We start from the raw sequence: 17279 nt of genomic DNA, 5'->3' as shown, positions 1-17279 counted from the left end.
GCCCTGTGATTTCAGATCTTCTTCTTCCTCTTCTTCTTTCTCTCTCTCCCCCTCCCTCCCTCCCTCTGAGGGGTGTTGACAAGATACTGAATTGTAATACCAGCCAGCAGCATACAATTGATAAGATCCATTCATCTGCCTCGTGGGTCTCCTGTCTAATTTCACCACTGGCTGCTTCTTTGGGTGTTGGTGTGGCCAGATGGGATTAGCACAGTTGGGTGCCTGCTGGTCTGCATGGACATAGTGGGCCAAATGGCCTGTTTCCATTTTGTACATCTACAACTGGAGTCAGATGTTGACTCAACACTGGGTTTAAGTTCCTTCATACTTTGTCACCTGATTTCTTCCATTTCTTTCATCGGGATGAGGTCTGGTAATTGTGTCAGTATTTTCTGTGTGCCGTGCACCCTTTTGGAGGGACAATGTCTTTCTAGAGTCGGGTTTATGTTGTTTTGTGGCTGCAGTACTCTGCAATACATAATAGTTTCTGTGGCACCGCTCCTTGAAGATGTCTTCGAAACCATGGAGGCTATAGTACCTGTGATGGAGTTTCTTTCAATCTTGCGCAGTAGGGAACCCCCTTCCCCCTCCCCTGCTCTACCCGATGTTAATGCCAAGGGGCCTGAGACGTTTACACAGTACTGTATTTGTAACCTGAAACAGAGAGTGAGTTTGAAAATCTGGTGGGAGCAGAGGATGTTGGGAATGGTGAGGGTGGAACATCATGAAAGGGGTGTGGGACAGATGACAGAGGAGCATGGTGGAGGTGGGGTGTTGTTGGCATAGGTGCTGACACCAGGCAAGGTCATTTGATTCTAAACAATTCTTTTACTGATCGATACAGAATGTCTCTCTGGTACTTCCCGCACCCTCCCCTCTCCCTTCCCCTTTTTCCCAACCACGGTTGCTCTCACTCTGCCTCCTTCCCACTGTCAGTCCAAAACAGAGACTCAAATCAGAATCAGGTATGTCATCAATCACGTGTCATGAATTGTTTTTCTTTGCGGCAGCAGTACAGTGCAATGTATAAAATTACTACAATACTGTGAAAAGTCCTGCACCTCTTTCCTGACGGTAGTGGGACAAGGAGATGAAAGAGTAGGTGATAACGGATCATCAACAAAGCTCGGGCCCTTCATGTACAATGCTCCCGGTAAAAATTAGCTTCTGTACTACGCAATGATACAGCCAGACAGGACATTCTTGATGCTGCTTCTGTGGAAAGTTGTTGGAATTGGGGCATGTTTCAAGAGTTGATGCTGCTGTGCCTTCTTGATCCATCATGGAACTTTATGCTCTTCACTCTCTCCATAGCAGTGCAAAGAAGGCATACGAGACCTTTGCTTTATAAAACAACTTATTAGGGTGCGATGCTCGACTGTGAGTGGATGCACACAGAACAAATTCTAGCTTTTCAGATGACACAAAACCTGGAGATGCCTTGAACTGGGGCTAATACATTTCAAGGAGACAGAGACAGGCTGCTGGAGTGGGCAGGTAGGTGCAAAAGAAATTTAATGCCAAGAATACGTTCCATTTCTGGTGGGAAGAAGAGGTCGCTACATACACCAGAGCATGCAACTCTAAATAGGGCACCACGCTCTCACTGTCACCATGAAGCAATGACAATGAAGTTCTTTTCTGCTCGAAAGAGAAAGATCTGGGATATACTAACAAAGGTTGTTGAAAGTGGCTAAGCAAATTGAGGAAGTGTCTAAAATCACGCAGGTTACTGGTCTCTATAATTTGAGTGTAAGGTGAGGAATGTTACAAGCGATGTTAATAAAAGATATTCTTGGTACCAGACTTTAATAACTACTGTGCATGAATGCTTTGGAGCAGGTGCAGAATAAGTTGTGGAATGAACTTGAGTAAGTGAGCAGAGGGTAGAAGCTGTGTTTATTTGACTTGGAACAGAGGAAGTTGCAAGAGGATCTGAAAGAGGGATTTTAAAACTTGAAGAGTAGAACAGCAGATGGAAAAGGTCATGAGTTAGAGAGAAATAATTGACAAGAGAAGCAAAGCTGGCTAGAGCCTGCACTGAATTCGGTTCAGACTGAAACAGATTCAACTGTAGTGTTGAAAGGAGAGCCATTAACATGTATGAAAGAAAAGAATTTGAAGGGCCATGGATAAAGGGCAGGGGAACAGAATAAATAAACTGCTCTGACAAAGAGACAATACAGATCTGATGGACAATATGGCCTCTTGCTGCTCTGTCACCTTTCCGTGAACCTTAATTCTCTGCTGCTGTAGTAATCAGCACAGGGTGCATTCTAAATCCCACCAATCCCAGCTAACCACAAGGTTTAGACACAAAATGTCATACATAAATTAAACTCACCGTGAATAGTCAGGGTGTAGTCTGTCTGGATGGAGCTGACAGGATTGGTTGCCACACAAGTGTACATTCCACAGTCACGTCTTGAAGCCTTCAGGAACACAAGAGTCCTGTTACCGTCTGTCAGCTGGTATGGCTGGGAGATTTCCCCTCCGTCTTTCCGCCATTGATACTGGTGAGGATCTCCACTGACGTTACAGATGAGCTGGATGGTGGAACCACAACTGAGGGATGTGGAGTTGGAAAATATCAAAGCTTCAACCAGCTTCTCTGAAAGGAAAGAAATGTTGATTAATGAACTGCAATCACTTCCACAGATCTCACTCTGCCTTTGGACCAAATGTGTTTGAATGAAGGGATTTGCTTTCATGCAACAGGTTTGCACTGCCAAGGAGTTCACACCCAGCATGCTTGGAAAACACAGAAAGTGCAAACAAGAGAAAATCTGCAGAGGCTGGAAATCCAAGCAACACACAAGTGCCGGAGGCACTCAGTAGGCACTCACTTTATTATTGAAGTAAACAACTCTGAAATTCTTCAATTCTCTGGGTAGCAATGAAACCAAGAAAGAAAGGCAGCATGATCATCAACCCTCAAATAGCACCCCCCCCACAAAAAACAAAAAAACCGGCACACTGGTCCCCAAATTCCTCCTCCCACATAAAAACCAAGCAAAACAGAACTAGCACATCGACTCCTAAATCCTTCCTCCTTCTCAAAAACCAAATGAAATGGGGATCAGGCACATCGACCCCCAAACGCTCCTCCCCGCACAAAATCTGAACAAAATGCATCCGACACATCGACCCCCAAACCCTCCTCCCCGCACAAAATCCAAACAAAATGCATCCGACACATCGACCCCCATACCCTCCTCCCCGCACAAAATCCGAGCAAAATGCATCACACATCGACCCCCAAACCCTCCTCCCTGCACAAAATCCGAGCAAAATGCATCACACATCGACCCTCAAACCCTCCTCCCCGCACAAAATCCGAGCAAAATGCATCACACGTCGACCCCCAAACCCTCCTCCCCGCACAAAATCCGAGCAAAATGCATCACACATCGACCCTCAAACCCTCCTCCCCACACAAAATCCGAGCAAAATGCATCACACATCGACCCCCAAACCCTCCTCCCCGCACAAAATCCGAGCAAAATGCATCACACATCGACCCTCAAACCCTCCTCCCCGCACAAAATCCGAGCAAAATGCATCACACATCGACCCCCAAACCCTCCTCCCCACACAAAATCCGAGCAAAATGCATCACACATCGACCCCCAAACCCTCCTCCCCACACAAAATCCGAGCAAAATGCATCACACATCGACCCCCAAACCCTCCTCCCCGCACAAAATCCGAGCAAAATGCATCACACATCGACCCCCAAACCCTCCTCCCCGCACAAAATCCGAGCAAAATGCATCACACATCGACCCCCAAACCCTCCTCCCCACACAAAATCCGAGCAAAATGCATCACACATCGACCCCCAAACCCTCCTCCCCGCACAAAATCCGAGCAAAATGCATCACACATCGACCCACAAACCCTCCTCCCCGCACAAAATCCGAGCAAAATGCATCACACATCGACCCCCAAACCCTCCTCCCCACACAAAATCCGAGCAAAATGCATCACACATCGACCCTCAAACCCTCCTCCCCACACAAAATCCGAGCAAAATGCATCACACATCGACCCCCAAACCCTCCTCCCCGCACAAAATCCGAGCAAAATGCATTACACATCGACCCCCAAACCCTCCTCCCCGCACAAAATCCGAGCAAAATGCATCACACATCGACCCTCAAACCCTCCTCCCCACACAAAATCCGAGCAAAATGCGTCACACATCGACCCCCAAACCCTCCTCCCCACACAAAATCCGAGCAAAATGCATCACACATCGACCCCCAAACCCTCCTCCCCACACAAAATCCGAGCAAAATGCGTCACACATCGACCTCCAAACCCTCCTCCCTGCACAAAATCCGAGCAAAATGCATCACACATCGACCCCCAAACCCTCCTCCCCACACAAGATCCGAGCAAAATGCATCACACATCGACCCTCAAACCCTCCTCCCCACACAAAATCCGAGCAAAATGCGTCACACATCGACCTCCAAACCCTCCTCCCTGCACAAAATCCGAGCAAAATGCATCACACATCGACCCTCAAACCCTCCTCCCCACACAAAATCTGAGCAAAATGCATCACACATCGACCCCCAAACCCTCCTCCCCACACAAAATCCGAGCAAAATGCATCACACGTCGACCTCCAAACCCTCCTCCCTGCACAAAATCCGAGCAAAATGCATCACACATCGACCCCCAAACCCTCCTCCCCACACAAAATCCGAGCAAAATGCATCCGACTCATCGACCTCCAAACCCTCCTCCCCACACAAAATCCGAGCAAAATGCATCACACATCGACCCTCAAACCCTCCTCCCCACACAAAATCCGAGCAAAATGCATCACACATCGACCCTCAAACCCTCCTCCCCACACAAAATCCGAGCAAAATGCATCCGACTCATCGACCTCCAAACCCTCCTCCCCGCACAAAATCCGAGCAAAATGCATCACACATCGACCCTCAAACCCTCCTCCCCACACAAAATCCGAGCAAAATGCGTCACACATCGACCCTCAAACCCTCCTCCCCACACAAAATCCGAGCAAAATGCATCACACATCGACCCCCAAACCCTCCTCCCCGCACAAAATCCGAGCAAAATGCGTCACACATCGACCCCCAAACCCTCCTCCCCACACAAAATCCGAGCAAAATGCATCACACATCGACCCCCAAACCCTCCTCCCCACACAATATCCGAGCAAAATGCGTCACACATCGACCTCCAAACCCTCCTCCCTGCACAAAATCCGAGCAAAATGCATCACACATCGACCCCCAAACCCTCCTCCCCACACAAGATCCGAGCAAAATGCATCACACATCGACCCTCAAACCCTCCTCCCCACACAAAATCCGAGCAAAATGCGTCACACATCGACCTCCAAACCCTCCTCCCCACACAAAATCCGAGCAAAATGCATCACACATCGACCCCCAAACCCTCCTCCCCACACAAAATCCGAGCAAAATGCATCACACATCGACCCTCAAACCCTCCTCCCTGCACAAAATCCGAGCAAAATGCATCACACATCGACCCTCAAACCCTCCTCCCCACACAAAATCTGAGCAAAATGCATCACACATCGACCCCCAAACCCTCCTCCCCACACAAAATCCGAGCAAAATGCGTCACACATCGACCTCCAAACCCTCCTCCCTGCACAAAATCCGAGCAAAATGCATCACACATCGACCCTCAAACCCTCCTCCCCACACAAAATCCGAGCAAAATGCATCACACGTCGACCTCCAAACCCTCCTCCCTGCAGAAAAAAACGAGCAAAGTGGAACAGACATGTTGACTCCCAAATCCCCCCTCCTGCACAAAAACCGAGCAAAACAGATCAGGCACATCGACCCCCAAGTTTCCCCACCCTGCACAAGAAAACAAAAATGAGAAGATTACGCAGGGGAAAAACCAGAAAATAAAAACTATAAGACTGAAAAATAAACTTTATAGCCCAAGTCCACAACCAAAATGCAGAAAACCTGGGCAACACTGTCCACAGCAGCAAACTGTCCCCTCTGGTAGCGTGGTGAAGTAGAAGCAGCAAGCACATCAAACGTAGTTTCTGTCAATGGGTTGGCAATCTAGGATTCAATTCCCTACTTGTTCCAAATTAAATGCTTCTTAAATGAAGGAACTGTGGGGCCTCTTCTTAAAGAAATCAATCTCCTAGGGATGCAAGTGCCAGTGGATTTACAAATCCCTGGTCGCTAGAATGCTTACTAACTCTGTCATGGATGGTCCCAAGTTCGGGCACAGGGCTAGCAATTCCATCCCAGAGCTACAGAAACACCACAGAAGCTCTGAAGTCCTCATCCCTGGAACTGAAAGGATCTTAACCGAGAAGGCATATGAAGATGGGCTAAACCTGAAGACAACTTGAGAGTCCAGCACAGGACAGAGACTAGACTTAAGTAACAATGTTAATTAATCACAACATGTGGGTAGAAATCACCTTTGAGGAGATCCAATATCGACTGACTGGTTGGATCAAGGGATATTTTTGTTATGATCTGACACATCGACCCCAAAATTCTTCCTCCTATATAAAAACCAAGCAAAACAGCTTTGGACAAAAGGTAATAGCTAACTATTTCTACACTGTTTAAGGAACTCCTCATCCATGATGTGTAACCTTAGAATAGTATATAGTGATCAGGTGTCACAACGATCATTGTCGGAGTGGACAGAGTTAGGGAGGTGATTTTAAGGCTTTAACTCTTCAAGGATACAGTGAGGAGAAGCTGTGAAAAACAGTGAGGAGAAGCTCCAGTCAGAAAATGTGAAAAAGAAAAGCTGCAGATAGGGTTTCTTTTTCATTTTCTCACCTTCTTCACATTTGCTCAGCTTAAACAGTAGAGATCCCAGGCAGGATAATTGAATACTCCTCCTGTGGGATGTGGGAAGGCAGGGAGACCTCCAGTGTCCCTGACAACTACACCTGTGAGAAATGTTTCCAGCTGCAGCTTCGAACCATCCGTGTTAAGGAGTTGGAGCGGGAAATGGAAGAACTCTGGATCATTCAGAAGGCTGAGGGTGTGATAGATAAGACATATAGAGAGGTAGTTACACCCAAGGTGCAGGACACAGGAAACTAGGTGACAGTCAGGAAGGGGAAAGGGTAAAGGAGCCAGTGCAGAGTACCCCTGAGGCCACCCCCTGAACAACATGTGTACCACTTTGGATACTGTGAGGAAGGATGGCCAAAAGAGAAAAGTCACAGCAGTCAGGTCTCTGGCACTGAGTCTGGTTCTGTGAATCAGAAAAGAAGGGGAAAGAAGCAGCATGCTGTTGCTGATAGGAGATTCATTAGTTAGAGGAATAGAAAGGAGGTTCTGTGGGCGAGAATGAGGTTCCTGGATGGTATGTTGCCTCCCAGGTGTTAGGTTCTGGGACAGCTTGAATCAAGTCCTCAACATTCTCAAGTGGGAGGGTGAACAGTCAGAGGTTGTAGTCTATGTAAGTACCAATGACATGGGTAAGACAGGTGACAATATTTTGCAAAGAGAGTTCAGGGAATTAGGTGCTAAGGAGCAGGACCTCCAGGGTTATGATCTCACGATTGCTACCTGTGCCATGTGATAGTGAGGCTAGAACTAGGGAGAATATATAGTTTAACAAGTTGCTAAGGAGTTGGTGTAGGAGAGAGGGCATAAGATTTTCAGATCATTGGGCTCTCTTCCAGGGAAGGTGGGACCCGTAGAGAAGGGATGGTTTGCATCGTAACTGGAAGGGGACAAATATCCTGGTAGGAAAGTTTGCTTGTGCTGAATAGTGAGGTTTAAAGTAGACTTGCAGGAGGATGGGAACCAGAGGGCCAAATCAGTTAGTGGAGAGGCTGTGATGTTCCTCAAAGTCAGGAATCAAAAGATTGAACATGGTACAACTAGTGTTCTGAGCTGTAGGTACTTCCATGCAAGAAGTATCATAGGAGAGGGAGATTAGCTCAGGGCATGGATCAACACCTGGAATTTTGATATTGTAGCCATCAGTGACACTTGCTGCAGAAGGGGCAGGACTGGCATCTCAATATTCAGGGGTCCCATTGTTTTACATGTGACAGAGTGGGATTACTAGTCAGGGAAAACGTCACAGCAGTACTCCATCAGGACAGACAGAAGAGTTCATCTATTGATCAAGAAAGGTATGATCCTGTTAATGGGCTTAGTCCTAGGGATTTAGAAGAACAAATCTGTAGAGATCAGAAATTGGTGCCAGAAACATAATGTTATAGTAGGTGATTTTAATTTTCCACATGACTGGGAATCCCATACTGTGAAAGGAATAGATGGGATAGTGTTTGTCAAATGTGTTGAGGGAAGTTTCCTTCATCAGTATAAAGAAGATCCAATGACAGTGTGTGATATTGGATCTGTTAGGGACTGAGACAAGCCATGTGACAGAAGTTTGTATTGAGGAACACATTCTAACCAGTGACCACAATGCCATTAGTTTCAAAGTAAACATGTGAGAAGACAGGTCCGGTCTGTGGGTTGAGATTCTAAATTTGAGTAAGGCCAATTTTGATCGTGTCAGAAATTATCTGCAAGTGTGGTTTAGGACAGGCTGTTTTCTGGCAAAGTTTTCAGGCTGTTTACTTGGTAAGCAGGGAGGCCTTCAAAAGCAAAACTTTTGAGAGTACCATAGGTTTCAATAGGTACACTTAATGTCAGGGAAATGTATACAATATACATCCTGAAATGCTTTTTCTTTGCAAACATCCACAAAAACAGAGGAATGCCCCATAGAACCTTGTATGTGCCTGTTGAAATAAAAGGTAAAGATTACATGTGCTGGGAGCCTTGGTTTTCAAGAGATATTGAGGCCCTGGTTATGAAAAAAAGTGTATAGCAGGTATGGACAAGTAGGAACAAATGAGGTGCTTATGAAGTGCAAGAAATCAGTTCAGAAAGAAATCAGGAGGGCTAAAAGAAGACATGAAATTGCTCTAGCAATCCTAAGGGATTCTCCATATATGTTAAGAGCAAAATGATTGCAAGGGACAGAATTGGTCCTCTGGAAGGTGAGGATGGAAATCTACTTGTGGAGCCAAAACAGATGTAGGAGATCTTAAATAAGTTTTTTTGCATCTGTGTTTGCATCAATGTTGATCCATTGTTTAAAAAAGGCTCTAAGCATAAACCAGGCATTTATGGACCAGAGAGTCTGACATCAGTTGTGGAAAAGTTATTGGACGGTATTCCAAGGGACTGGATATATAAGTATTTGGATAGACATGGACTGATTAAGGATAGTCAGCTTGGCTTCATATGTGGTAGGTCATGTCTAAGCAATCTTACAGAGTTTCTTGAGGAAGTTACCAGGAAAGCAGATGAAGGCAAGGCAATGGATGTTGTCTACATGGACTTCAGCAAGGCATTTGACAAGGTCCCACGTGGGAGGATGGTCAAAACCAGTCATTCGGCATTCAAAATGAGGTAATAAATTGGATTAGACCTATCCCGATGGTGTATAGTAAACCCGTTGATCTGAATTGACACTTTTGGCACATTGGCCTTCATAAATCAATGTATTGAGTACAGGAGTCAGGATGTTATGTTGCGGTTGTATAAGATGATGCTGAGGCTTAATTTGGAGTATTGTGTGCAGTTTTTGTCACCTATCTACAAAAAAGATGTAAACAAGATTGAAAGAGTGCAGCGAAGATTTACAATGATGTTGTTGGGTTTGGAGGACCCAAGTTATAAGGAAAGATTGTACAGGTTAGGACTGTATTCCCTAAAAAGTATAAGATTGAGAGGAGATTGGATAGAGGTTTACAGAATTATGAGGGGTATAGGTAGGGTTAATGCCAACAGGTCTTTTCTACTGAGGTTCGGTGGGACTACACAGGTCTGGGGTTAAGGGTGAAAGGTGAAAGGTTTAAAGGGAACATGAGGGGAAACTTCTTCACTCAGAAGGCCGTGAGTGTGGAATGAGCTGACAGCACACGTTTGAGGGAAGTTTGTTTACGTGCAAGGAAGGTAGGGGTATGGAGGGCTATGTTGATAGGAGCAGGCAGTTTAAATGGTTTCAGCATGGACTAGATGGGCCAAAGGGATTGTTTGTGTTGTACTTCTCTATGACTCTATGTCATTAAGCTGATGGTATAATAATTACTGTACATTGTTCTGTCATCTCAGAGCACTGTATCTGGGTGACTTGCTTGCATATCACTTTAATATAAAGGTGAACAGGGTAGCTTGTTTCATCTCATTGTTACAGGGTGTTGCAGAGGATTTGGCATTTAAAACGAGGCACTATTATTTTCAGAGCTTGTTCTCGGTGTCAGTTACATTTTATCAGCCAGGCTCTATGGTTCTTCCTCAATCATTCAGCTTCCTGGGGAGTTCAATTCACAAGTCAGAAGGAGAGGTCAAATAACGAGGTTAATGGGATCAGTAGTGGAGATTGTGTCATGTTTGGTGTGCAGTGTACCATTCAGCTAGGTGTTCTAATATACAGTAACAAACTACAACAAAATCAGAGTGGACCAAATTATAATCTTGTTTATTACTTGCAAGGGAAGTCCACCTCCATACATTAAGTTGTTGGCTTCAATCTTACAGCTCAAAACAAACCATTTTTATACGTTTACAGAGTCCAGTAATTCATCAACTTTATGTCTCTGAGGTTATTCCATCCCATAATTATATTTCTTCCTTATCTGCATCCATCTTAAATGAGTCCATTTGTCCTTTAAGGCTTCTCCCACCCCCACGACACCTGTGTCCCATTTTTTCTGTTATGCACTCCCTGCCATAAACATAAATCCTGCTATAAAATACACACCCTGCTTGCAAGATGAATGCTTCAACAAATCAGTAAAACACTCTGGGATCACACAGCTTCCATTTTCTCACGTTATAGATGACAGAAGTTAAAAATTCATAAAGACTTCAGCGCTACAGATATATTTCCACATTCCCTTCATTTTGTCACTTTGTGATAACGCCTTCTATGTCCGCTTTGAAAGGAGAGTATAACTACAGCTGTGAAGGTCCTTGCTGCACCTGGGGACCCTGTGATCTCTGTCTCACAGGCCGATGTTAGGCTGTCGTTAAAGACGGTGAAGCCTCGCAAGGTGGAAGATCCCGATGGAGTACCTGGTAAGGCTCTGAAAACCTCAATTTTAAATATATTTTATTTCTGTTTTTGGGCAATTTTTAATCTATTCAATATACTTATACTGTAATCTATTTATGTATTTATTATTATTTTATTACTTTTTTCTTTTTCTTGTATATCATGTATTGCATTGAACTGCTGCTGCAAAGTTAACAAATTTCACAACACGTCAGTGATAATAAACCTGATTCTGACGTGCCTCCTTTCTTGGATAAAGCAAGGCCCACTACTGCTTGGATTTGCAATGCCACTGTACGGACCACCAGCAATTCTGACAATTTAGATATTACTTATTGGGCTTGATCGAGAGCATATGCAGTTTTGTTTGCTAACTTTTCCAAAGCTGATGTCAAGTTCATCAGTTCCCATGCTGCTTTACCAGTATCATAGGCAAGTGTTACCTTCTCTGGGGACAACACTAAGTACTTTTACACTGGGGTTAGTATTGTCGTATGGGGGTATACCATCCTCTGAAACACTCGTTGTTTCCAAATTTATATCCCCATCCTCCACCAGAAACTAAACATATGCAGGGCAGAGGGCTTGGACCAATTAAAGTAACAGTTGATCTCTTTTTCATTGAAAGGCATGGGGAAAAGGGGCGCACCCATCTCTACGTGTGCCAGGACAGCCATACGAACACATCCACTTGAAGAGCTGCTGATCCCGAAGGGTCTCAGCCTGAACGCCGGCTGTTTACTCTTTTCCATAGACGCTGCCTGACCTGCCGAGTTCCTCAAGTGTTCTGCGGGTGCAGCTTGAGAGATTGGTCCTGTTTGTGTACTTGTAAGTAAGTGTTTGTGGTTCCTTGCTTTGTCAGAGAAAGGACAAGGGCTAATTCATCTGCCATCATTAGGACTTTCAGTAGTTTTATTTTGTATGTCATTAGGCGCCATCTTACAGTGAGAGGCATTAATCCACAACTGCTTTTCTCTTACTTTGATGGCTGTATTGGTGACTAGCAATACCTGAAATGCTCCTTCAAATTGAGGTTCCAAACAATACTTTCTGCACCTCCACGCAATCTCCAGGCTCAATGTCATGGAAGTTAGGGTCGGCTGCGGGTTGCTGGGATTCCTTTACCTCCTGATAGTAGTTGGAAATGCTCTTTTTTAAAGGGTAATATAATAGTTCAGAGTACCCTCATCCAGGTTTTGCACGTCCACCTACTTAACTCCCAGTGATGTATCAGGTGCATGGCCATCCCTTTATGGTTTCATGTGGGGAAAAGTCAATGGTTCTATTAGCAGTGGCTCAAATAGTCATCAGAAACAAAGGCAGCACTGGCTTCCACTTTAATGCAAGTTCCTTACACATTTTTCAGAATCAGAATCAGGTTTATTATCACCGACGTGTGACATGAAATTTGTTAACTTAGCAGCAGCAGTTCAATGCAATACATAATCTAGCAGAGAGAGAAAAAAAATGATAATAATAATAAAACATAATAGTAAATAGACAAATAAATCAATTATGTATATTGAATAGATTATTAAAAATTGTGCAAAAACAGAAATACTGTATATTACAAAGTGAGGTAGTGTCCAAAGCTTCAATGTCCATTCAGGAATCGGATGGCAGAGGGGAAGAAGCTGTTCCTGAATCGCTGAGTGTGTGCCTTCAGGCTTCTGTACCTCCGACCTGATGGTAGCAGTGAGAAATGGGCATGGCCTGGGTGCTGGAGGTCCTTAATAATGGACACTGCCTTTCTGAGACAACGCTCCCAAAAGATGTCCTGGGTAATTTGTAGGCAAGTGCCAAGATGGAGCTGACTAGATTTACAACCCTCTGCAGCTTTTTTCGGTCCTGTGCAGAATCCCCTCCATACCAGACAGTGATGCAGCCTGTCAGAATGCTCTCCACTATAGAAGTCTTTGAGTTTATTCTTAAATAGTTCTATTCATCCTTTCCACTAGCTGACTGAGGGTGGTAGCTACAACAGAAATGCTCAAAGTACATTTATTATCGAAGTATGTAGAAATTATACAACCTTGTGATTTGTCTCCTTACACGCAGCCACAGTACAAGAAATGCAAAAAAAAACTCTAAAAAAATACCAGCAAACACCTAATGCATAGAGAAAAAAAACATAAATTGTTCAAACAATAAAAGCAAACAACAGCATTCAGAATGAAGCCAGACAAGCCCACCTTCTCAGCCTCAGTTCATCACACAGCAGGGCAAACTGTCACAAAGCTCGCAGACATAAACCACGACGCAGTCCACAGCCTCAGTACTGTGACGACTGGAGTAAATCACAGAGCAGTGAGCAGAACCGGCTGGACCCTGTCCTCCGCCCCCTGGCACCCGGCCTTTGCAATCCATCAAGTCTCGTGTTTAAATTCTCCAGCACTGGGTCATCCCTTGAACTAGGATTTAGGCCTGGTTGCTTTGAAACACTCTGGGACTGGACCTCACCACCACGTTCTGGCCTTATCTGACCTGTCCAGCCTCGCTCTCGAATTTGGTGGATTGGTTCCGAAACTCCTCCACTCTGACTTTTCTTAGCTTTACACGCACCGACGCCACCTTGAACGCATCTCAACTTCACTCCGACCACTTCTCCTCAAACGTACCTCGACCTCACCCCGACTCAGCCTTGCACCCTCAGGTCAGCCTCATCCTCACTTGCCTCTTTGTTGTTTGTGGTGATCATTTATCACAATTTTCCACAGAAAAAGTGTCATCGATAAAATATATTAGACAATGGGTTGACTGCATTGTAGTGCAGTCTGATGTGACCAGGATGAACATTAAATTTTCCTGAATGCTACTAGTATTGCTTTGCTTTGGAAATTGAAGAAGAAAGACGTGTAACAAGGCAAATACTCCTCCTTGTTTAATGAAGGGCCCTTCTGCTGGCAACATTTCTGATTGATCTGCCAACCTTGTGTCTCTTGTTGTCATCCTAGAGACGTGCAATCCTTTCATGCCCGGTCTCTGCATCTCTTCTGCAGTTTGTTCTTGGTCTCTGATCTTAGAGACGTGCTTTTCTCAGCTCCTTGTCTCTTCCTCTCTCCTCCTCCTCCTGTGCCTATTGTCATTTTGGAGACATGCATGCCTCTCCTCCTGTCTCTTCTCTCTCATCATTTTTGTCCTGACTCTTTAATCCTGGAGTCCTGTGGCCCTGGCCTCATCCAATTCTTGTTCTCTCCCTCTCTTTGCAGCTTCCTGACAATGTTTGGCATCATCTCTTGACCATAATGTCACCCTTCTCTTTCCATATGGCATAATTAGGCTGAGCATTTTTTTTTACCCTAATGCTGGATGGAAGATACGAAGCAGTTAATACCAAAGGAAGCTGATTATTCTTGATGATCTGGTTGGTGCTCTCCTAAATGGACGTGATATAGTCAGCGCTGTCTTTGACTGCAGCAAAGGGTTTTATGGGTGTTTCGAAGTACGTCATTACGGGTTAGGGGATGTTACGTCATGCTGAAATTTAGAGAAGATCCAATGTTCAGTTTTTTAATCTAGTCAAGACTAGATTACATTGTGGGGACCATTATTGGGTTATTTTCAAAACCTTTGATTTGTTGTAAAAGTACAGATGGTGGCTAATAATATATTTTATTATATGATAAGGTCTCCCCCCTCCCCCTTTCTTGCTTTTCCTAACAGCTCTGACTTTGGTAGTGGGTTTAGATTATTTTTCTGTATAACAATGTTATTATATTTCAATATTACGATTTGATTTAATTTTTATGAATACAGATTTTTGTGATTGTAACTGTATTTTTAATACAATGTATTTGGTACTTTTTTTTTAACTTATAATATATATCTTCTTGTACCCTGTATTCGTTTATGCAGAAACTGATAAAAAATATTGAAAGAGAAGAACGTCATGACAAAAAGATTTATTTATCTCTTATCGATGGGTGGCAGTTAGATCTGTCCCAATCCTGCACATGCTGATGGTGGTATGTGCCACTCGAAACAGAGCTGCCCTGCCCTTTTGCTCCAGTTGGTGTCGCTGCTGAGGCTGGCCGTGCGCATGCATCGTGGTGTCGCGTCCCGATTTCCATCATGGCTGACATCGGCTCTTGGGTGAAATCGGGGCAGCTGATTTTGGGGAATGAACAATTTTATACGAAAATATAACCTTGAACTTTGCCTGCTTTCCGTAAGTTAGCACATTTTAAGTCGACGTAGCCAAAAATAGTGCTGCTGTAATGCACTGTTTGCGCTAATTGAAGGCCACAAACAGGCAGCGTGAGAGTTTTAGTAGTATATAGATAGATAGCTGTGTTTCCAGCTTTATGAACCACCAGTGAGCTGTCACCCATCTTCAGGAACGCCACTTTGAACTGAAAGGACTCTTTTTTTGTTGATCCACCTGTGAGGCTGTGCGTACTTTTTTATTGACCTTACCAGTGAAATAATCGTCGCAAGGTAGTTTCCAGGGGATCCCAAATCGTGGATTATTTCCTTTAACAAACAGTTTGTCATTGTAACTGCATCATGCTTTCTACAAAGAAATGCTTCAACCCATCGTGCAAACAGCTCAATAATGACGAATACATACCCTTCACATTGAGGCAATTCAATAAAGTCCATCAGTAAGTGTAAAGGAAAACATTTGACCCCCGTATGACCCCCGTTACTTGTACCCGTTTCCCTGAGTTCTGCAAGGCACTTATCTTACATTGACTATAGATGTATCTTCAGGGGCACACCAAGTTTGGTTTATTTGATCAATCATTCCCCTCGTGCCCATGTATGTGAACTTGTGAACACATTGGGCAGACCACGGTACCAGATTACCTGGAGCTACAATACATCCACTGGGTGAAGCCACATACCATTGTGCTGAAAATAAAAACAGCTTTTTCAACTTTGCCCTGTGGTCCGATGCAGCAGTGGACCAGTATGCTTGTATGTCCTCCAAAGAGTGAGGTTTCATCAGGGGGTGCTTGTTTCTAGCACAACAAGCCTATTTGCTGCTTCTTTTGCAGTACAACCCATCACTTTATTGCACTTAGAAAACTCATCCATTTGTCCAGTAGGAGCTGCACACTTAATAATCACAACCTATTTAGGCTCATGGAATGCTACAAATAAGTTTCATATGTGCACTGAATTTTTTGATAGGGAACCCACCCTCCAGGTCAAAAATCCCCACATTTCCAGGGTGTAACACAAGTCAGTATAAATATTGGCAGTCTGGCCTCCAGCAAGTATACAAACCCTAGTGAGTTTAAAGATCTCTGCTTGTTGTGCAGGAAGTACGAGGTTGCTTTGGCAAGTAAGGTGAAAATAAATCCAACGGGTTTCTAGTTATATTAATAGCAAAAGGTGAGGGAGGGATAAAATTGGTCCCTTAGAGAATCAGAGTGGACAGCTATGTGTGGAGCCGAAAGAGATGGGGGAGTTTTCTTTTCTTCAGTATTCGTTAAAGAGAAGGATATTGAATTGTGTAAGGTAAGGGAAACAAGTAGGGAAGTTATGGAAACTATGATAATTAAAGAGGAGGAAGTACTGGCACTTTTAAGGAATATAAAAGTGGATAAATCTCCAGGTCCTGACAGGATATTCCCTAGGACCTTGAAGGAAGTTGGTGTAGAAATAGCAGGGGCTCTGACAGAAATATTTCAAATGTCATTAGAAATGGGGATGGTGCCAGAGGATTGGCATATTGCTCATGTGGTTCCATTGTTTAAAAAGGGTTCCAAGAGTAAACCTAGCAAATATAGGCCTGTCAGTTTGACGTCAGTGGTGGGTAAATTAATGGAAAGTATTCTTAGAGATGGTATATATAATTATCTGGATAGACAGGGTCTGATTAGGAATAGTCAGCATGGATTTCTGCGTGGAAGGTCATGTTTGACAAATCTTATTGAATTTTTTGCAGCGGTTACAAGGAAAATTGACAAGGGTAAAGCAGTGGATGTTGTCTATATAGACTTCAGTAAGGCCTTTGACAAGGTTCTGCACGGAAGGTTAGTTAGGAAGGTTCAATCGTTAGGTATTAATATTGAAGTAGTAAAATGGATTCAACACTGGCTAGATGGGAGCAGCCAAAGAGTAGTAGTGGATAATTGTTTGTCAGGTTGGAGGCCAGTGACTAGTGGTGTGCCTCAGGGATCTGTACTGGGTCCAATGTTGTTTGTCATATACATTAATGATCTGGATGATGG

The 17279-nt window shown here is 44.2% G+C and overlaps 1 protein-coding gene across 9 annotated transcripts in view; it reads right to left on the bottom strand.

The window, feature by feature from the left end:
• The window catches only part of LOC132394525 (uncharacterized), an 81150-nt gene that overhangs the window by 36350 nt on the left and 27521 nt on the right, over nt 1-17279 (bottom strand). For all 9 annotated transcript variants that reach the window (XR_009512356.1, XR_009512350.1, XR_009512351.1 and 6 more), the window contains one exon: nt 2345-2611. Coding sequence is in view for 2 of the 9 variants with exons in the window: in XM_059970798.1 (XP_059826781.1) it covers nt 2345-2611 (267 nt within the window). In the remaining 7 variants the exon portion in view is untranslated. The remainder of the gene's footprint in view (nt 1-2344; nt 2612-17279) is intronic.

This window comes from Hypanus sabinus, chromosome 5 (genome assembly GCF_030144855.1).
Source record: "Hypanus sabinus isolate sHypSab1 chromosome 5, sHypSab1.hap1, whole genome shotgun sequence".
NCBI classification, from domain to species: domain Eukaryota; kingdom Metazoa; phylum Chordata; class Chondrichthyes; order Myliobatiformes; family Dasyatidae; genus Hypanus; species Hypanus sabinus.
The sequence above is the reverse complement of the archived record's forward strand: the minus strand, read 5'-3'. Positions and strand labels throughout refer to the sequence as shown.